This window comes from Eleginops maclovinus, chromosome 11 (genome assembly GCF_036324505.1).
Source record: "Eleginops maclovinus isolate JMC-PN-2008 ecotype Puerto Natales chromosome 11, JC_Emac_rtc_rv5, whole genome shotgun sequence".
In the NCBI taxonomy this organism is placed as follows: domain Eukaryota; kingdom Metazoa; phylum Chordata; class Actinopteri; order Perciformes; family Eleginopidae; genus Eleginops; species Eleginops maclovinus.
The window spans coordinates 18,857,860-18,880,423 of NC_086359.1; the positions used below are offsets into that span (position 1 = coordinate 18,857,860).

Consider the following 22,564-nt stretch of genomic DNA (forward strand, 5'->3'; position numbering starts at 1 on the left):
ATCACAATTTTGAGATATTTGTATTTCCATATAATGCTACTTTACATTTCTACTCAATTGCATTTCAGGGACATATTTTATTTTTTACCATAATGGATTTGTGAGACCACTTGTGACTTTGCAGAATCTGAATATTATTACACTATAAATGAACCAAAAGAATCATCTTTATTATAGATTAAACTAGACAGCAGCATATACAATAATTCATATCAGCTCTACCTTTACCAGCAGCAACATTGAAATGATGAACACATTAATACATCAGGAATTATAATCATCTATTACTTTTATTGTTTGTTAAAAACATCTTGATGCTCATACTTTAGTTAAGTAGGTTTTGAATGCATGAAATTTACCTGTAAAGTATATCTACCCCGTGGTATGATACTTTGTCTTAATATCTGAAACTGCCTTATAAAGTCACACAATAGGCTATAACTTCATTTGCTGTAATTCAAAATGCACGTTGTATTATCTCAATTATTCTTATATGTACGAACAAATTAGTTTTTTGTTTTTTTTCATCTGCCCACACCCCAAATTATAACCGGCTAAATCAAGTTTTCATTTTTTTTCAAGACACACCTAGCCTGGCAAACATTGGTTTGCAAACATTGATATCAACATGCCCGGTATCAGCCAGTCCATTACAAAGCATACTGTAACCTTGCCTCTCACAGTGTAACAGTTTTTGATCCTCTCTTCCTGTTGGGTGCAGGAGTCAGTGGTGGAGAGTGTGGAAAGTTAATTTCTGGAGAAGGCCTGTGACAGGATCCAACATTCAGTCGAGATGTGCTCCACAGTGCGCTTGTTGGTGCTTTTAAGCATAATAGGTAAACAAAATTCTGCCTTTATTTCAGTATTTTGAGGATTTTTTTCATGTTTCTGTTTTGAATTTCTGTGTATTTATTTTGATTGGACTTGTTTTGCAGGATGCGTTGAACTGATCACAGTCAGCACTCCACACAAATATGTCAACGTTACAACGGGACAAAATGTCGTACTGCCATGTACGTTTGTGACTTCTGCGGATACAAAGAACCTCAACATCCAGTGGGACTTTGTTCCATCATCCTCCATAACGCAGCAGGTAGATACACACTGAGGTTGGCTCAAAATGTAACATTTTATTCAGTGGGATGGAAGAATACTTTAACATAAGGTATAGCAACTTCCTTGATTGGTTAAAAGTGAGTATCAGAATATTTGGTAATACATTTAATGAGCATGATAACACCCCTTTACAGTTGGTATCACTCCAGTGGCTTACATTTTGTTTATTAACTACTCAAAGCTTTAAGTGATTTTTAAGGCCATCCGTCATTCTGTATTTCTGGTACAAATGCCACGATGTCGTTTTATCTGGTTATTCAAATGCAACACGCCTTTGAGCTGAATGCATACTGGGTGGTATCTAATGAAAACCTAAACATTTGAAAATATTAAAATTGTATTTGCTATAATTTACTATTAACCTCATTAAAGAGCTTAAAAGAAAACAAATCTTGCACACAGGTTAGCGCCCTTGTTTTACTCCAGTATGCCGCGTATTCTTGACCAACGGTCATGAGACACACCTCACTGAGACAACAAAGACTGACTGCCAGATCAGATAAAGGCACATTCAAAAATGTTTGTTTTTAAAAAAAGCATTCTTTTTTAAAACTGATTCAACAGAACCACTCATGTTTAATTAGCTGCTACTCATGTTCAAGCTTCTTTATTAGCAAAATGGTGCCATCCACTGAACATAATAACACTAAAAGTGATTAATTTAGGACCATGGACAACTTTATTATGTAAAGCGGACTACGTCATAAACATACATACTTTTCTATACTACTATTTGACACTATCCTTGTGAAAAGTATTTTTTCAGCAAAGCTAATTCAATAAACTGACTTCACAATGCAGAAGGCACCATTCTCTCTCTGGGTAAAGCACTGCAGTGTGAATTTGAGTATTATCCAGCCAGTTTTAATATGAGGATTCACAGAAACAATTGTGTCTTTATTCTGTCTAACGTGTTGCCATGTGCTTTCAGGTGTATTACTATCAATCTGGATCCGTAATCATACCAGAACCTTACAAGAGCCGGTTTCAGCCTCCCTCCTCTCCCGGCACCACCAAAAATGCCTCCATCATAATAAGGGACATGCAATCATCAGACGCCGGCGTGTACACTTGTCAGGTTCACAACCTTCCCGATGTGGAAGGAAAGTCTGAGGTCGATATCATTGTGCATGTTTTTGGTAAGTTTTGAGAACTAAACAGGGCGAAAAAGTTTTTTAACCACATTTGTAAATGTGAAGTTTGCTGTCATTATTATACACTTACTTGACAAAAAATAAGTTACTTGAAAAGTGTTTTATTCACCCACTGGTTCTTACCTGAAGTAGAAGCAGAGGTGGAGGAAGTAATCAGTATTCATTATTTTGTAGTATACTATTTATTTAACTTAAATATTCACATCCAAATATACTTTAGTCAGACAAAAAGTACTTATAATGCAGAATGGCCGATTTAAATATCATATATACAGTGTAGAATTATTATTATTATGTGTATTGATGCAGTTTTACCTATGGGGCGGTGGTGGCAAAGTGGTTAGGGGCTTGGCCTGGGAAGCCCACCAGTTGAAGTCCCTGAAAGACCAAGTGCTACCATGGTGTCCCTAAGCAAGGCACCATTCCCTACACTGCTCCCCGGGCGCCGTACATATGGCAGCCCACTGCTCCTAACACTAGGATGGGTCAAATGCAGAATTCTGGAATTTCCCCATGGGGATTAATAAAAGTACATTTTTCTTTTTCTATAATAACACATCAATGTTTTGTATTAACAATCTGGTACTGCAAAGTAACTGAAGCGTTCTGAAAAATATAGCTGAGTAAAAAGAATATCATTTGGATGAGTATTACTAATAATAGAGAATACAGAATAAGAGTTCTTATCAGGTAAAGTAACACTGTGAGAGTGTACAGTAGGGATTACCGCGCCACACCTGTCAGCAGTATCGGCTGAGCGTTAGTGAGCAAAGCAAGTCGTTCTTTCTTTGTTGTTCCTCTGAAGGGGCTTTTACACCAGTGCTCACACCTGGACATGTGTTCGGTCAGACAGGAGGATCTGCTGGTGCTATCTGAAACAATTATTACTGTTAGATAAATACAAGAAAACCTTGTGCTGGTTTCGGCCATCATACTGCTGCTGATAAGGGTGTGCCTGAAAAAGGAGAGCCAAAGCACATTACTGGCCTCTTGAAAAATAACCTGGCCAAAAGGTTTTAAGTTGAAAATGTAAATGTCTTAATCCTTATGTCTTTTTGTCTTTCTCAACATTCTTCAAGTGGAAGTAGATTAGTAATGTGTCAGTGATCTAGTCTTCTGCTTTTTAATTAAAAATATTTTTTAACATACTTTCACATTGACTGATCACAACAGAGACGGGCCAGCTAACCAGTCAGAGCAGACTGGTTTCAGACAGAGGGTGAAAAGAAATGCTGCAGCACAGGCAGTATGAGAAAAATAAAGACATTTTGAACTTTAAAGCATGTAAACTTGTCACAGTAGAGGCACAAAATACAAATATGAAATCTGAAAATGAGGATAATAGGGCCCCTTTAATCCGAAAACAATGCTGACTATCAAAATGACTTTTGTAATTGATGGTCATTCACTGAGCATTTTTCTTTTAAATAATCATTGTGTATTATTTTTCCGTTTATAATCACGGTGTCAATGCATAATAATGTAATTTTAGGTTATTCTAGGAGGTCATTGTTTTCTTGAAGGTAGATTTTGTAGAACATTGTGTGTGCTGTTCTGGCATGGATTAGTATTCTTTACTTTTAAAGGAACTTTTATTACTTAAAGCAAACAATGACCACATGAAGTAACATAAAGTCACATTGTAATGCACCATTTCAGAATCAGAATCAGAATTGGTTTTATTACCAAGAAGGTTTACACAAACGAGGAACTTCCTTTGGTATAGGTCATATCAGTTATAAAGCTAAAAAGGTTAAATGTAACACAACTATGGATTTGAGCAAACAGTGTTACAATAAATATTTCAGTGCAGAGATCACTGTATCTATATTCAGTGTCGTAACAATAACACATCTATTAAAACAGCGACCCTGAAAAGCGAGATTAAGGATTCACATTCAGTTTGAATCCTCTCATTCAGCGAGTTACCAGGGACAACCTTGCAGGCCTCAGTATCCTCACTAGTTTCCATGGTTACTGCAGCAGTCTCCTCATTGTCAGTGTGAAATTAGAGGAGGACTGTGACTGCATCCTTGTACTGCATACAGAATATATATCAGCATCTGCTGCATGCTAAACACACGTCTTGTATTCCATAACCTTTATGAAAATGTTTACAGGACAGTTTCTGCATACTGAATGTGATTAATGCTGTATGAATATGTATGGCTGTTCTCGTGCTGATTATCACAGGATGAAAGATTTTCATCATCTCTTACTGTTACATAGAATTATGGTATTATTTTGAGGAGAGGGAGTGAATCATGAATAACAAAAAAGGGGGGAAGCTTTACTGTTGTTGTGAAAACAGAATACATTTAAATAATAAAGTTATCTCCTGTTAGAGATGTTTCAGCAGCATATAGAGAAAACCCTTATGATTAGTATTTAGGCGTTGGGAAATATACAGCTAGGACTCAGTCTCAGGAGGAGACAGTTGTTGGCCCCACCCAACACACTTCCTGCCTGAAGACCAATGCAAGGTTTGAATAACACAAAGAAAAGGATTTGTAATTTTAACAAAATCAAGCCACATATTTATACACACTGTCAACCAGGAAGTGCTTAACATATGTTTACTGTCTAAAAGAATGGCTGTGATACTGTAAAAATGAACAGACATACAAATTGGCAGGCAGAATTAACAGTCATATTGATCATTTTTGAACAATCAAATTGCTTAAGATACATTTTTAGATTGGAATCAATACAAAGGATATTAAGGCCATAATTATACCATGTTGTGGGTGATACACATCCCAGCCATAGATTAAAATATGGCATACCTTTTCACATTTATAATTATCACCTGGCACACAGAAGTGTGTGCTTTCAAGACATTTCCACCCTAAATTGGTGCATCTAAAGTCAACAGAATGCAAGAAATTAAGTGTTTGATGCTCAGATTTTCCTGGGGGAGGAAGCCCCCTCTCCCCCACTTCATTACCCCTCCCTTCCTCATTTTCATATGAAACCCCCCATTTGCATAATGCAAAAGCAGAAGTGAAAAGAATGAACTCTTTTTTTCTTTCTAAAGTATACACTGTAAAAACTGAAACATTAACTTTAATGTATTTTGTCAACAGATTCCAGTTCGCCACGGGGATGTGGAGTGGTCACCTGGTCTCTTATCTGCCACAGGAGCGCGGCACCCACCCACTACACTGGACCGACTGGACAGGCAAAGGAGGCCCGTATTGGGAAGAAGTCAGTACTGCATGTTGTTTGCCGGTAATATTTGAGCTTTTAAACATGTGCTTGTTCCAGCGACCTACTGGATTATGAATCGCAAACATATCCCTAGGTTTGAGTTGGGAGTACGCAGGCAACGCTTCAAATGTGGCAGAATTGCAACTTGCACCATAGAGTTGAATCATGGTATGTTATTTGGTATTTATTATCATGAGAAAATACGAGCAAGCCCTGAGAGGTAGGTTATGAATAACCAATCTGGTGATCTATATCAAAGGACGATCTAATTTTTTCTCCTGTTTACATAATAAAGAGGTTTGTCTGGTATTATAACTTATGATTTATTATAGTATCCATGACTAATGTGTAAATTCAAACCAAAATTGACAAGTTATTTTTTTTGATCTCTCTTGCATTCTCACATGAAAATTCAATTATGGTTTTAAAAAGAATGCTATTTAATTCTAACATGGAGATGAGTGCATTTCATACCAATTTGAGATTGCAAACCAAATAATCCTCACAAAACTAAAGGACAACATTTTTATGGTAACAGTCGCACACCCCCGATTTCCAACAACAAAAATGGATCATAATCCTTGGCAAATTTTACGATTCACTCTGTTTTAGAATTGAAGGAGAGACATTTCAGAGTGATTAATAGTACCAGATGTGTTTTAATATGTGCTCTCAGGCTTCGTACAATTGACCACCCAGATTCAAAGGCCTTGATCCTCATTGTACAGTGTGGAGCATGAGGATTGCAGGGAGTATTGCGCGTGCTCGCTGTGTCTATCTTCCTGTGTGTGTTCATCGCTCACACAGTTGAGAACATTCAAGCGATCAAGCATCAAGGCTAACAGATTGAGATAGTTTTCCCTTGAGTTGTTGCATTCTACAAAACTGAATTAGGTTAGTTTAAAGCAATACTATTTGTGTTGACATAATACATTTCATTAAAGACAACGTTTTAGTTTGTTCAGTGATACTTTACTTAACGATATCATATTTCAACCTACTTATCATATAGTGGATCTCTACTTGCACTTTTCTCAATTGTATTTAACATATATTGTTACTGGATACTTTTCACACTTGTGATATGATACCTTTTGAAAACTAATTTAATGATTTAGTATTAGTTCTGAATACAGTCATTTAATGTGTTTTTTGTGTGCTCTGGCAGAGGCTCCCTCTACTCCTTATTGTTCCGTCCACGGGGATGTGGAGTCGGGTCACCTGGTCACTCTTATCTGCCACAGTGAGCGCGGCAGCCCCACCCCGACCTACACCTGGACCAGACTGGACCAGGCCAAGACAAGGAGGCCCGTATTGGGAAGAAGTTAGTACTGCATGTGTGTTTGCCGGTAATATACTTGATGCTTTTTTATAAACATGTGTGCACTTGTCTCTTCAGCGACCATAACTGGAATTATGGAAATCAGAAACATATCCCAGTTTGAGTTTGGGGAGTACCAGTGCAACGCTTCAAATGTGGCAGGAATTTCAACTTGCACCATAGAGTTGAATCATGGTATGTTTATTTATGTATTTATTTATATTGAGAAAATACGGAAGCCCTGAGAGGTAAGTATGAAATAACCAATCTGGTGATCTATTATCAAAGACAGATCTAAATTGTTTTCTCTCCTGTGTTTAATAAGTAAAGAGGTTTTGTCTGGATTATTTATAAAACTTTCTGTTGTTTTTTGTATCCATGACTAATGTTTGTAAATTGAAAGAAAAATTGAACAAAGTTAGCATTTTTTCTTACTCTCTTCTTTTGCATTCTCACATGGAACAATTCAAATTTACCTGGTTTAAAAAACATGAATGCTTTTAATCCTAACATGGAGGATGAGTGCATTTCATGACCAATTTGAGAGTTGCAAAACCAAATAATCCTCACAAAACAAAAGGAAAACATTTTTATTGAGTAACAATAGCCCACACCCCCCCAATTTCCCACAACAACAAAAAATGGGAACATAATCTTGGCAAAACATTTTACATTCACCTGTTTTTAAGTAATTGAAAGGAGAGGAACATTTCAGATTGGATTAAGGTAGATTACCAGATTGTTTTAATAATGTGCCTCTCAGGGCTTCCGTACAATATGCACATCAACACCAGTATTAAAAGAAGGCCTTATTCCCCGTCATTGTACAGATGTGGGAGATGGAGTGATTGCAGGCGCAGTGATTGGCGCGTTGCTCGGCTGTGTCCTTATCGTCCTGGTGGTGTGGTTCATCGCTCACACTGTGAAGAAACACAAATACAAAGCGATCAAAGCATCAGAGGGCAACGAGATGAAGTGAGATTCTGACCTCTTGATGTTGTTGCATTTCATCATGTCATTCCTAATTCAACTGTGTAACATCAACTCTCTCTCTGCCCACGAGGAGGAGCTCTCATCGGGCCCCAGAAGCCTCAGATAGAGTTACCATGGCAACCACAGCCGGCAACCTCCATGCAGAGGGAGATGATCCCCAGGCCTAAAAAAAAGCGCTGGAGAAAAAGCTCCTGCAGATACGTCACTACACAGAACAACAGGATGTCCAGTCCTAAGCACACGTCATTCTCACATTTAATCAATATGCCGATGCTGATGGTCGTGTATGAAGTTGCATTTTATTACATGTTTTCTTACTCAAGAAAATAAAAATGCAACTGATCACTTTAATCTTTTACAGTTTTTTTACATCTTTTTTTTTACTCAAAATCGTCTTGAATGTAGACACAATGCTAGGATGATAGTACAACATTACATTTTTCAACTGATAGAAGCTTTATAATAGGATTTTTTAGATGGTCTTTACAGTTAATGGATATGACAAACTAATTTGGTTCAGCATAAATGAAATACAAGACAAATGCAGCTCTGATGATGTATGACAATGTTATGTATTTACCTTCAGAAATTCTGGTTTAATAAAATATTGTGTGTTGTGAGCTCATTAAGTGTGACAATTGATGATAATAATTTAAAAAAGTGTTATTTAGGTAGCAGCAAACACACACTGAACCTCATAATGTTAGCACTCGGTCAGATTGAGAGTCCGTAGATGTCCATGATTTGTCTCGTGTGTCTCATGGACCCTTTATTCAGTATTCTCAGGGAAATGGGTGGATTAACCGATAATAAGCAACAGGGTGCAGACAATAAACAAAATGTATAGGTGGTAATCCTCCTTTTTGTTGTTGTATGTCACCTTGTGGTAATTGTGTGTCTCTTTGCTGTCCATCTGTGACTTTTTCTTTTGTTTTGCCGCATTTTGTAGTTCATTTGTGTGTATTTGCAGCTTCTTTGTGTCTCTTTGTAGTCTTTTTAGGTTTCTTTGTGTTAAATGTAGGCCTGTTCAGTAATCCCTCAATGGTGAGGGGTCAGATGACTTTGAAATGTTATTTAAACCATGTAGCTACAGGGCTGCCCTTTGGCTGCATTCTCACAGGGGTTTAAAAATCTTTTCAGCTGCTCACACAGGGAGAAACCTCTTGAGCTCTTTGCAACCTGATATCAAAATATCATATGCTCCAACGTCCTTCAAGATAAAGGTTAACAGAGATCCTTTTTTTCATGTGATTTATGTTTATCTGATAGTAAAGAAAATCAATATACAGATATACTGTATATCTATATCAAGAAGCTCTGCGTCAAGTTTTACGATTATTCTCGAGGATGTAATAACTTTAAGTTCATTTAAAATTGTAAAGGGGCAATGGTGCTACTTTTATCCAGGCTGAAAGTAAATTTGAGAAATCAATTAGTCACTTTGATTAACAACTCTGTTTACATCTGCAGATAAATTGTAAGCATTTTGTACTCACAACACGTGGCTAGCAGGGTGAGCTTTCACTTGCAGCCTTCAAAATACAAAGATAAAAACATTATTCACACTGCTCCACCCAGATATACATACAGACACGCCTTGTCAGTTCAAACTGGCGGACTGGCTTCAACGAGTTGACAAGTGAACCAAAAATATATATTTTTTTCTAAACCTGCTCATTCTAACAAGGCCTGAGTTCCTTCTTTATAATGTCCACATAAACACAGTGCATTAAGAATAAACAACTCATTTGTGCATCATTCAGTATTTCTTTTAACTGATCAGTCATTTCATCACACATCCTCTATCCAATCAAATCTGAGAGCCCACACCACATGTAAGTACTGCAGTTGAGGCCTGCTTCCTGTTACACAAGATGGCTTACACAAAGGACTCAAACTGCTAGGTAATTGCTTACATGATTGCAGTCTACTTATGTATATATATATATATATATATATATATATATATATATATATATACTGTATAGATATTCACAAACAAACTTGATTCTAATGCTATGTACAATTATTGTATCTATGAGGAAAACAGTATGTGAAAAAGTTCATTTTTCCAACAGTGAGGGAATTGATGCTTCCTCGCAATGACAACATTATAGTTCAGGCTTCTACTGCTCTTTCAGCCAAATAACTTGAATTCATATCAACATGGCTACCCCTAATTTGAAGCTAGTATTACAAAATCTATGATCATTTGGCAAGTACAAAGGCAGCACAGAGACCTTCAATATGTTCCCTTTAACTGAGCTGCTTGTCTTCTTTAACTTGCTCCATCTTATTCAGCTGAATTCAGAGACAGTTTTATACTAAGCCAACACATCATCACCAAGAAATATGACAAGTCGTCCATCATTACTTATGGCACCTGTAACAATGAACATCGTAGTCTGGCTCCAGACTTCTGAGATGTTTTAAAGAGGTAGAAAAATTGAATTAAGATGAAAGCATCATAGGTCTCTCAACATTTTTTATATTTAGGAGCTTTGCGTTGATGGTAAATTGACAGTTATTACGGCGTGCTTGTATGCTTGTATTCTTTTCAAGTGTTATGTTTGGAAAGCCTATAACAACTGATGGGCTTATCAATGGGCGGGCCACGGTAGCTAATACTGTATCTTGATGTTGATTTCATTTTCTGTTAAATGTTTGTGTTTAACTGCTTCTTGCAAATACGTACAGTATATTAAGCTAGGGTTATTGCAGGCATTCAGCAGTTTTGGGCTATGACTGAAATGTACTGTATGGTAATATTACTGTCCTAATTACTTTTTTCACTACACAATTTCATGTGAGCCTATAACGTACTGATTCAACAATATCAAGCCGTTTGAGAACTTTAGTTTCAAGTCTTATTCAGGAGTCATTGAAAAACTTTAGGGTGATACAACAACAATCAAACATTTATTTCAAAACTATAAACAAGGGTGAGTACTCCTACAGCACGCAGCAGCAGTGTGACTTGATGCAGAAGGCTCTCACTGAAAATGTAAAAACTACCATAACCTGTATTTTTAATAGATAATGAATTGACTTTGGCTATCAGAAATCAGTTAAGTTTTATATTAAACAATAAAACACACATTCACGGGTACCAACTGTTAAAAAAGTAAAATGATAGCTAGTTGGTAGATTATCCTAAAGGTTGCTGGATCATCTTTACTCTCACTAGCATAGGCTAACTGATAAGGCACAGAGGTGAAGAGGTCTTGATGTCCAAGATCACGCCTGCAGACCGAAGACGCGTGCAGAACTGAGGATGTCGTCTCTGGTCAGGTAGCATCCGCAGAGCTGCCTCAGGCCGGTGAAAGAGTCCCTCCCATGCATGACACGCCAGTTGTCAATAAAAATCACCTAATAAAGAAAAGAGAGTAATACATCCTTTTTATCCCGTATAAATTTACTAAAGCATTTACATGACGATGCAGCAAACGTGACAAATATTAAGATGCAAAAGTCATCAACAAATGTCTTACTTTCCCTGGAGTCAGTTTCACCCACAGCTCATTCTCTGGTCTCCTCAGTTCATTTGTCAGCTCTCGATGTGCGATATACCATTGCCGAACAAGGTCGTGAGGCACTGTGTTTATCACGGATCGGTCATAGTTGTTGTATCTGTTGGAGAAAGTATACAAGTTAATATTTTAAAACACAGCGAATGTTCCTTTAAAGAACAGAGTAGAAAATAACTACAGAGGTTTCTTTAACACATTTATTTCATTGGGCTAAGAGGCCGATAATTAATGCAAAAAAATACCACAGAGCTCTAGTACCAGAAAATGACGTATCCGCTTTCCCGGCTTCAATGGTAGAATGACACAACAGCGCCCCCGGTTTTAATGGGTTAAAGTTTGTGTAGCAAAATGTGGTTATACTATAGCACAGACATACCGAAACAGGTACATTTCATCGTTCCAAGGATAGACGTTGAGTACAGGGCCGATCCCTGTCATGTGGTTTCGGTGATTTTCAGACTTTTCAATGTACTCATGTCTAATAGGCACTTTGGAAAGCAGCTCAAAGTTTTCTGGAGACTGCTGGCGAACTTTTTCAGCGGCGTAGAACCCATCCACGAGCAGTGTCCTTCCCCCAGTTCCCTCATGCTTGAGGCAGTGGAAAACCTGGATTCTGTATAAGGGATCAGTGGTATGAAATTAGACTTTTGGGGATTTGTTTTATGATATATCAGCTAATCTCTGCGGCACGTACCCACAAGGTTCCTGAAAGTAGGAGGTGTCAGTGTGACGGTCCAGGCCCAGCTTGCTGTAGGCAGTATCTCCTCTGGAAAAATCTGATGTAAAACACCACATTCTTCCATATGTAGTCTCCCTTTTGTATCAGTTACACAAAAAACAATTGTAAGTGCAGAATAGATGCTTGATGATGTTATTTGGAGAAGACAAGTTTCATACAAAAAGGCCCTATAAAACCCCCACTTAATACCTGATTAGACTGACTCTCTGGGTGACCTTCTCTGTGGCTTCGACTGTAGCAGGGACATCATCGACAAAAGCGATCCCATACAGAAGATAGCCCTGAAGAAACTTCTTTACTTCATCGTCACAACTCATAAAGCTCTCCCATTTTGCAGAGGGTATGTTTGCATTTTTGTAGGTGTCTGAATTCCAGAGGATGCGTGGTTGGATGGTGCTTTGCTTATTTTCTTCGTAGCTGTTCTCAGCTAGCCAGCTAAGGCTGTATTTTGAGACATGACCTCCTGGCCCTGGGATACAGAAATGGGAAAAAAAACATTAGGTACATTAAAATAACATTAGGCAAGGATGAATTGTGTGTTTTAGAAACATTTGTTATATTTCTTGAAAAAGTCTTCACATCACGTACATCCACTAACTGGCCGTCACAGGACAACCTGCCCGTCTACTTCATGCTCCGTCAGTTAACCTGCCAATTCACTGGAGTTTTCCAGAAGCGGCTACCTTGAAAATTGTTAATACTAACAATAGCCATGTTGATTGTTTACACTGAAAAGACTTAAAGATTGACTCAAATTAAATGTATTATATCAACACATTTCACCAAACTCATAGCTTAGTTGAAAGCAATAACATTAAGTTTAATAAGTTTCAACTTATTATTATTGCTTTTATTAACCTAATACAGTAATGTGAAATCTGTTAACACAATTCATTTCATTAAATCAACCTTTCAGTATTTTCAGTGTACAGTCATTGTTCAAATTTTTTGTGGGACTGGCTTCATAGGGAGGCCAGAAGGAGCGGGTTGTCAGTGTTGCCAACTTTCCGCATTTCTTGCTAGACATTTGAAGCTAATGCTGTTTGCCATGTTCATTGGAAAAGAGTAGGGAATTACGCTGGGTTCTTACATTGGGTAATTTTTCAAATGTAGTTACTCTTGCTGGCTTCATTAAGCATTCCTACACCAGCTTTTAATGCTATGCAGGAGCTGATTTTGACACATCAAAATAAATTACTAAGGAAAGGTTAAAGTGGTGTTGGGGTTCCCATATTGAGATAGTACTCAAAACGAAAGTTAATATAATAACATCTAATCATGAATAACCCACAATGAAAATGTATTTTATTTCATGTTGTTCTATGCCCATATATAAAAGGCTAACGGGTTGTAGAGCTGACAGAGGGACTATAGAGCCTGATATAATGTATAACTATAGAGGCCACTGTTTAGCAGGGGAGACACAGCTGTCTTCACTAGCAACAGGTCGTAAATAAGAGCCTGGACTCAATGTAAAAGCACTGGAGCTTTCAGCTCAGCTTGAACTTGACCATCTGAGGCAAGTCCGGACATGTCCAGTCTCACACACCGGAAGCCATGACACTCCCCCTCATGTAAGGTTATATGGGAGTGTCTTTGGTTCTGCTTCTGTGTAAGAGTATAAAAGCAGTAGCCAAGAGAAGAAAGCTCGGGGACGGGGGTTTTCCTGGGTGAGTACTCTCGAAGTACTGTATGTTTACAGGAGGGCTCTTCCGGAATACTCTAAAAACACCGATAACTAACTAGAGGGCTTTTTAAGAAAACTAACTATATGATGTATTAACACCATTTAAAAGTGCAACTGAAGAGGGACAAAAAAACACTAACTATATGACTTAATGATGTTATATTAGGGATTTAGGATATAGGAATCTAGAACACAATAGAGAACATTTTTGAATGATTGTCATGTTGTAACGAGAGAAGGTAAACCCCTGTACAAGTGGGGACCCTTTTTCTGAAATAAAATCATCCCACCTTTTTGGACTGGGATAACTTAAAAGGATTCAGCGCTGTCCTCATTACAGATACTAAAATCCTACGGGATCGCTTAAACGGATTTAGTGAGTCGTCTGCTTTGAAACAGCAGTTAATTGAGCCTGGTTCATTCAGGGTTATCTGAGGTGAGGTCTTGCCGATCCAGCTGGATCCGAGCCTGGCGGTAAGCTTGCTTATACTTAATATGGTCTGAAAGGTTAGGCAGACCTGGTTAACAACCAGAATAGTAAACCCAGGCTCGCCGGCCCCGAAGTGGGGATAGACAACCTTATTTTTTTATTTACTGGTGTGTCACATGTGAAGTCACAGAAAGGCGCTGGACAAAGGGATAGCAAACAAATGTGGAGTCAGGTGAAATTCTTATCGTTGTGCTTTTTAATATAGGTGTAACCATAGGTGTTGGACGTTTGATGAGTTTCGTTTGGTTTCTGTTAAGTTTAAATGTCATGGCACAATAGGAATTGTGGGTTTAAAAGAGAGAAAATAATACATTTTCATTATTGTCCATTTCTTTCCATTTTATTTATTATATATCGACCTCATATAGCGTTACACGAGAAAAGCAGCTTAAATGAGTGTGTCCACAGCGGAGTCATGATTCCATCACTCAAGAAAATTAATATCTTTAACTACTGAAAAGTCATTTTTCCAAGAATTGGATGCAGATTTAATTTTTTGAGTGAAATGTTATAAGGCTATTTGTCCAGTGGGAAACTGGTTTATAGGGAATCAATTCAAAGGTTGATTGAGTCATTTTAAGCCATTACATTATTCCATCAACTTGAACTTTTTGTTGTGTAAAATGTACACAGTAAGATGAAATGATAAAGTAACTCAAATAATTTAATCATCTTGAATCTAATCTCTTGGCTCTGTCCTCTCCTTTTGTCAAGTAGTCTCACAATAACCTCTGTACTCTGTACATCAGGTCGTAAAGGATTACAGAAAAGCTCATAAAAAGCTTACCATCCAGGGTTTATGTACACACACAGCAAGAAGATATGATCTGCATGCAACCTGAGTATCCATGAGGGCCTTTGCACCGTTGAGATTGAGCATTTACCAAACCAAGTCTGTGAGGGCAGATGTTGATGGATAGGATGTGTACACCCAGACTCAGCTGACCTTGAATATGCAGTGCCACACTGTGTATATGCCAGTGTGCCCAAAGGAGTGTGTGCATCATCAACTGCCTCGGGGCTGACAGCTCCCCATTTGTCAGTTTATGTAAGATTCAGTGCCACTCTTGTGCATAAATAAAAAAACCTGTAACAGCCCAGCAGCCCACAGGGAGGCATCAGTCCATCTTAAGGACAACCCCAAGTGGCATAAGCCAGACATACGCCCACAGCTGAGAGCATGGGCATCTATAAGCTGCCAGGTTTTCACTGCACTGGTGTGCTATTAAAAAGCTTACAGTGGCGGTATCTCCATTTCCATATTTTGTTCTTTCTGTTTTTCAGGATAACTACTTATGTTGGACGATATATTGACCCAGAAAGATTGTTCATATTTTCATTTTAAGACCATTTTAATGCCGGTGATATATAATGAGTCTATCAAAGCCAAATGTTCCCTGTGCCAGCCAGTAAAACATGTTGCAAATCACTGGCCGCTGATAGAGGTTAATAAGCAAAAAGAAATCAGAGAACATAAAGATTTATTGAACCGTTCATATCTTTTTATCTGTCTCTTTCATTACCTTACCACACCCTAAGGATTTACTGACAACAGAAGGAATCTTTACTCTATAAAAAGAAGGCCATCACAGAGGAATAAGTCAAACTTTTTCATGTGAAGAGAACTTTACCTCATGTGTGATGATGATATGCTTTATTTTGTACTCTTTACAGAAATATCCTCAGGACTGTTTTAAGCGATTAATATAAAAATGTATTAGCTACTGTTGACGGAACCCACAATATTGGAGAATGGAAAGGATTACCAACATGGAATTAAAGCAATGTACTGCTGTGGACTGGGGCTGCAGCCAAATTTATTTTAGCCACCTTTAGGAATCAATATTTGTTTATGTGTGGGAACATTTCCACTGCCTGTTCTTTGCTGACAGACAGCCCTAACCAACATGGAGGTGAAGCCGTTCCATCCATCTTTAGCCAAACTCCATTGACAAAAACATAGATTTTCCCTTGCAGGACACAGGCGTTGCTTGTATGGTCGGTTGCCTGTTTTGAGTTATTGTGTGACACTGGGGATTATGGATTGCTGTTTAAACACAAAATCCATGCATAACACAAACAAACCACCAAATCAGGGCAGCGTGTGACCTGTAATTTCTGTATTCTGCGAGGTAAAATGTATTTGTCGAGGGAGTCTGTTAGATTACCGCTTCAGTTCCTCTTCATTTAGGGCTGCAGTTGCAAGGTAAAACTGTATTCTAAATTTAGCATCGAGTTTGACTGAACACTGATACTTTCTAGATGCACTTTATTAGTCGACTTAAAGTAAATCTTTTAATCTGACCTAAGGTTACATGTTGTAAATGCTATGTTTCATAGTTTAGTTCTTTGGGGATGTTGTTTTGTGAGGTCTGAGGTAAGGCCAGGTTAGTTTGGGGCATCTTGATTAATCACAATTTATCCAAGAACATGCACTATATAAGCTCAAAGTGAACTTGAATATATTTTGTAGCAGCGTTTTAAGACCCCAAGATTATGCAATACTGCAATACTACCTTGATGGTATTTTATCTGTTCCTGTAACAAAGGTTCTTTTCTTTGTATAACTGCTGACATTGTTGAAATGCTGTATATTTTATTGGGTGGGTCTGGGGAATTTAGACTGCATGCTTTGTTGCTGCCTGAACAGCCTGTTCTTAATCCATGTAAAGCACTTTGTGACGTTGTTTTGAAAGTGCTGTATTAATAAAGTCATTATTATAATGCATCCAATTACATACAGTGGACTAGCAATATCTGACTGGGGCCCCTGGGGTTCTTGTGCTTGTTTGGTATCTACCCTTGTGTAATATCAGTGCCATTATAATGCCTTAGAGCTAGGCAATATTGAGTAATTAAAATATCACAATATTTTTGTCCAAATACCTCAGTAACGATATTACAAAGATATTGTAGGGTGCACAAAATATTAAAAATGACTTTACTTGAATGCAGCCTTTAAAACCATTTATAGACCAACATACTGCCATCTAACTATATCGAAATCTAAGACCATATCTAGTCTCATATCACAAAATCAATATAATATTGATATATTGCAAAAGGTCTTTAATGCGTTTCTTTTTGATGAGGCGTAAACATGCCTCATGACTTGAAAATATTATAATCACTTTTTATCCTGAACAGACTTTTACTTTGAGATGTTTGGCTTGCTAGAACTGTACTCACAGGTGAGGACTAGATGGCCATCTTGCACAGTTGTGTTTTCAGGGCGGATGGAGAGGTCTATACTTGCAGTGTCCAGGTTTCTCTGGTTAGTGCTGGAGTTGTATGAAGCCTCAGAGCGGCAGTGATCCCGCAGCCACACATAGTTAAACCGTATCGGTGTCCCTCCATAGTTGACCTCTGGTGGTTTCATAAGCATGAGGTTAATGTACAGTTTTGTCCAGTGTTGTAAAGTAACTAAGAACATTTATTGAATAACTTTAGTTACTTTTGCAGATTTAAATTAATGATGTGAAATATAAACAACACTTTATAAGACTTTAGTTACACCTTGCATCAATAATTATAATCGAAATATATAATATATTGTTCTGAAATGAACGAAGTTGAAGTTAGCATCCGATTCAGAGCTTCCGATTTGGCAGTTAAGGGGAAAATTAAGGGATAATTAATTTACAGCGCTGAGCGACCAATCCTCCGTTCATTGAACCTCTTAAATAGCTTCATAGCCGATTTATTTGGACTAGATTATCCCAGAGACTCTAAACATTCTTTATAACAGTTTTGGATTTGTGAAACCTTCATTCTATTTGTGAAAATGCAAAAAAAAGGGAGATTTCACTGTCTTTTTTTCTCACATCTAGACAACCTTAGTCCTGATCTAAAACCACTATACCTAGACTCATCAAATCTGGACTAAATTATCCCAGAGAGTGTAAAAACTCTTTATGATGCAGTTTATAGATTTGTGAAACCTTTATTCTATTTGTGAAAATGTTAAAAAGTGAGATTTCACTGCTTTTTACGCATCTAGAACACATTAGACCTGGTCCTGATTTAAAACCACTGCACTTACACTCGTCAAATCTGGACTGGATTATCCCAGAGAGGCTAAGTATTCTTTATATTACACTTTCATATTTGTGAAAGCTTTATTCTATTTGTGAAAAAGCTAAAAACGGAAATTTCGCTGCTTTTTTCACATCTAGACCACATTAGACCTGGTCCTGGATTATCCCAGAGAGGCTAGTATTCTTTATATTAATTACACTTTCAGATTTGTGAAAGCTTTATTCTATTTGTGAAAAAGCTAAAAACGGAGATTTCGCTGCTTTTTCACATCTAGACCACATTGGACCAGGTCCTGATATAGCCTATTAGTCACTCTTCAAATTGTTCTTCCAAAATAAAATGAAAGGCTGCCGCCAAACTGTCCACAGAGTGCCTGCAGACAGACCCCGTAGGTGGAGTTTGCGGGGTCCAGATTTGACGAGTCTAGGTAGAGTGGTTTTAAATCAGGACCAGGTCTAATGTGGTCTAGATGCAAAAAAAGCAGTGAAATCTCCCTTTTTTGCATTTTCAGAAATAGAATAAAGCTTTCACAAATCCAAAAACTGCATCATAAAGAGTGTTTACACTCTCTGGGATAATCTAGTCCAGATTTGATGAGTCTACATATAGTGGTTTTAGATCAGGACCTGGTCTAATGTGAAAAAAGCAGCAAAATCTCCCTGTTTTGTGTTTTCACAAATAGAATAAAGGTTTCACAAATCCCAAACTGTATTTTAAAGATAATTTAGCCTGGCTGAGATAATCCAGTCCAGATTTCATGAGTTTAGGTATAGTGGTTTTAGATAAGGACCAGGTCTAATGTGGTCTAGATGTGAAAAAAAGACAGTAAAATCTCCCTTTTTTTACATTTTCACAAATAGAATTAAGGTTTCACAAATCCAAAACTGTGTTATAAAGAATGTTTAGACTCTCTGGGATAATCTAGTCCAAATACAACGACTATGCAGCGATTTCAGAGGTTCAAAAAACGGAGGATAGGTCGCTCAGCACTGTAAATTAAATATCCCTTAACTTTCCCCTTAACTGCCGAATCGGATGCTAACTTCAGCTTCGTCTAAAATGAGCCTATCTGCATAATGAGTACTTTTACTTTCGTTACTTTAAGCATATGTTGATGCCAATACTACCTTTAGTTTAGTAACATTTTGAATGCAGGACTTTAACAGAGTAATCCTACACTCAGGTAGGCCTACTTCCCAACTCTGGTTTTGCCCTATGGGTGTGAATCCTGTTGCACTGCAACTAACTCACCGAGACAGTCTTTGAGTGACCGAATGGAGGCTTCACTTGCAGAACTCGCGCGGACCAGCGTCTCGTGCCTCCACTGTGGCTTCTTGTTTCTGACTGCAGACAGCAGCAACGCGGGTCGCAATATCCTACTTAACATGCCCGACATCGTCAAAATACGTCTGTGAGGAAGAAAGCAGAATAAACCTATAACTATACCCGGATTCTTTGACGAAAAGCCACCGTCAACACTTAAATCTCACAACATTTGGCGTAACGACGAGATTAATTATTAAACACGGCATGGTTTCTGCTGTAATGTGTGTAAAATGGTGTAAAGTCTAACTGCGGTATATTGACGATTGTAAACAAGACACCATGGTGTTTCTATTCCCCCCACCGCTGAGCTTGGTCGAGAAGGTTGGCACATGCGTGATACCATTGGACCGAGCACCCGGATGTCCAAAGCATTTTATTTGAGATGTATTTTGGCAAATGATAACTACAATATTGTTTGCACTTATTGGTAATATGCCACAGTGAGCAACACAATCCTACAAGCAATGACTCTTTAATCAAAAATATGCTTACTTTTTCAGTGTTAATTCCACAAAAGCCTTAAACGCATTAGTTATATGGAAGAAATGCTCCCTTCAGTTTGTTTGCCATTATGCTTAAGAGATTACATACAGTAGGCTACATTTAAAGAATACACCTTTAATCTTAGAGTGAAGGAAACAACTAGTTATGTCTATTTTCAAATTAATAAATCAAATGGTTAACTTAAATATAAATGTTTGTAGCCTACTTTTTGTGATTTAGAAATGGCAACCATATACTTTAATCTCGTTTAGATTAACTAGGATCTATTCTATAAATATTACAATACTATATTGAAACAAGGTAATACTATACAAATTATATACAATTCAAAAAGCCCTATATCTTAAAAATGCAATTAAGCAACAAAAGTTACCCTCAACTTCACAGGATTTTTACATTCATTTTTTTATCATTTGTATTTACTCATTGAAATTAATATTCTTCTATCTGAACCATTGTGTTTGCAGTGTTTGTATATTTGAATGTTTTCTTTCCCAAAAAAGGAAACAAAGAGAGGTTTTGACGTAACATTATGGTAATTTTGGAGGGTGTAGTAGTTTAGTACATTATACTAAGAGGTGTTTCTGTTATTTGGTGGTTAATATTGGAAGCACATCTCTGTAGGATGCTTACCCACATAATTCAGTTAGGAGGTTGAAAAAGTAAAAGCACCTGAGTGAACAATGGGAATGTATGCCTGAGCTTTTTTGTAAACTCAACAGACAAGGAGGAAAAACTCATTTTTTTGTCACAACTGAAAGCTTCTATCAGAAACAATAAGGCTGACAGTCATGTAGCTCAAAATAACAGTGTGTCATTAGATGAGATTGGATTTGTAGAGGAGACAGGTGTGCTGGCAGGTGAGAGATCATATGACTGCAGATTTCCATCAGGGAATAGTTAAGCCAGGGTGAAAGACGCCTACAACGTCATCCTTCCAACAACAGCCTTAACAGGTGCGATTATAAGACAATGGGCCCCCGAGTATAGCTTCATTGCCTCTCATACATAGATGCAAGATACAAAGACTTTACAGATCATAAGCATCTCTTTATTTTTGTGATTAAACTTTTATAGTCATTGGGTTGCTTTCATTTTGTGTCAATGATATTGTTTTGGTCTTTAGTCTGTAGTTTTGTTTTTTACTTTAGTTGTGCCGCTTTTAGTAGTTTCTTTTATGTCTTTGTAGTTGTTGTTTTATCCCGTCGTAGTTTTTGTTGGGTTCTCTATAGTTTGGGTCTTTTTGTAGTTGTTTCGTGTTTCTTTGTAGTTGTTACCTGTAGTAGTTTTGAGTCTATCTGTTGTTGTTGTTCTATCCTTTCATAGTTGTCATTATCTATTCAAAGTTGTTGTTCTATCCCTTCATAGTTGTCATTATCTATTTGTAGTTTTGGTTTTCTATCTTAGAAGTTGGTATTTATCTCTTTGTAGTTGTTTGGTGTCTATTTAATGTGGGAACATCTGAGGGAATTTAGTGGACCAAACCCGAGTAACTAGATTTGACTTGACAGAAAACATACAGGATTCAACATGACTGTAGAGGCAAGGAATACGTTATGTGTTCTTTCAGTGGGTTACCGTCAGTAGGCCTAATTGTGTGTGTGCGTGTGTGTGTACGCGTGCCTGGTGGAGGTGTGTCCTTCTCCAGGGTAATTGTGGGTGTGTGCTTGCGCCTGGCGAAGGTGTGTCATTGTTGAGGGGTAATTAAGATCACCGGAGCACCTGCTGATTGTTAAGTGTGTTTGTCACAGAGAGGGGGAGAGTTCAGGAAGCGTACTGTTGAGCGCACGAGCCACAGAAGATAGCACTTTAAACTGCATTAAAATTCATCTTAGCAATAGAGATACGTATCACCTTGTACCATCTTTCAACCGGAACAATAAACTGGATTAACCTACAACTTGGACGACTGTGCTTATTTACTATGGATTTGGCGTGTCTGACAGAACTCCCTGCATTTTGCCCCTGAGCGGCTAAATGTTTGCTGCTCGGATAGTCGCTTAACAATGACACTGATAAAACAGAATAGTTAGAGGATAAATCAGGTGAGACTGTGACCGAAGAAGTGTGGGCTGCTCAGGTGGTAGCATGAAAGTTATTCTCTATGAGGACAAGAAGGCTATTTAAATGAGAGGCAGGGGTAAAACCAAGCACTTGCTGACCCTCTCCATAAGAAGCCAAACGTTAGCAGGCTAGGACATGTTATTGCTGAAACAATCCTGTATGCTGGCTCCCTCTTGAGTCCTTTCTCGTGATTAACTGCTTATCACTCTCATCAACTGGCTGAGTAACTCTTCCTTTCTCCATACATTGCCAGTCTGTTTGGCTGTGCTTCACAATGTGGGGAGCCCAGCTATTTGTGCAGAAAAACCGTGGCCCTACTGCACACTGGGGTATCAAAAAACAAACAGACATCATAAACCGTGATAAAGCATCCAAATCTTCTATAAAACAAA

The 22,564-nt window shown here is 37.8% G+C and overlaps 2 protein-coding genes across 3 annotated transcripts; one reads left to right on the forward strand and one right to left on the reverse strand.

The window, feature by feature from the left end:
* The first annotated feature begins 597 nt into the window (after positions 1–597).
* Positions 598–8,419, forward strand: LOC134872275 (V-set and immunoglobulin domain-containing protein 1-like). Of its 2 annotated transcripts, none has more exons than XM_063895500.1 (7): positions 598–836; positions 936–1,093; positions 2,048–2,255; positions 6,649–6,804; positions 6,880–6,996; positions 7,632–7,776; positions 7,865–8,419. In XM_063895500.1, exons 1-7 carry the CDS (start codon positions 794–796, stop codon positions 7,959–7,961), a joined length of 924 nt encoding a protein of 307 aa, XP_063751570.1. In that variant the 5' UTR covers positions 598–793; the 3' UTR covers positions 7,962–8,419. The 2 variants fall into 2 exon arrangements, with proteins under 2 accessions (XP_063751570.1, XP_063751571.1); XM_063895501.1 differs by having other exon boundaries at positions 7,868–8,419.
* A 2,272-nt stretch (positions 8,420–10,691) lies between these two features.
* Positions 10,692–19,930, reverse strand: tmlhe (trimethyllysine hydroxylase, epsilon). The gene is made up of 7 exons (XM_063895499.1): positions 19,530–19,930; positions 17,430–17,606; positions 12,253–12,532; positions 12,019–12,138; positions 11,701–11,937; positions 11,286–11,424; positions 10,692–11,163 (listed from the first exon to the last, which is right to left on the reverse strand). Exons 1-7 carry the CDS (start codon positions 19,672–19,674, stop codon positions 11,032–11,034), a joined length of 1,230 nt encoding a protein of 409 aa, XP_063751569.1. The 5' UTR covers positions 19,675–19,930; the 3' UTR covers positions 10,692–11,031.
* Positions 19,931–22,564: the final 2,634 nt, after the last annotated feature.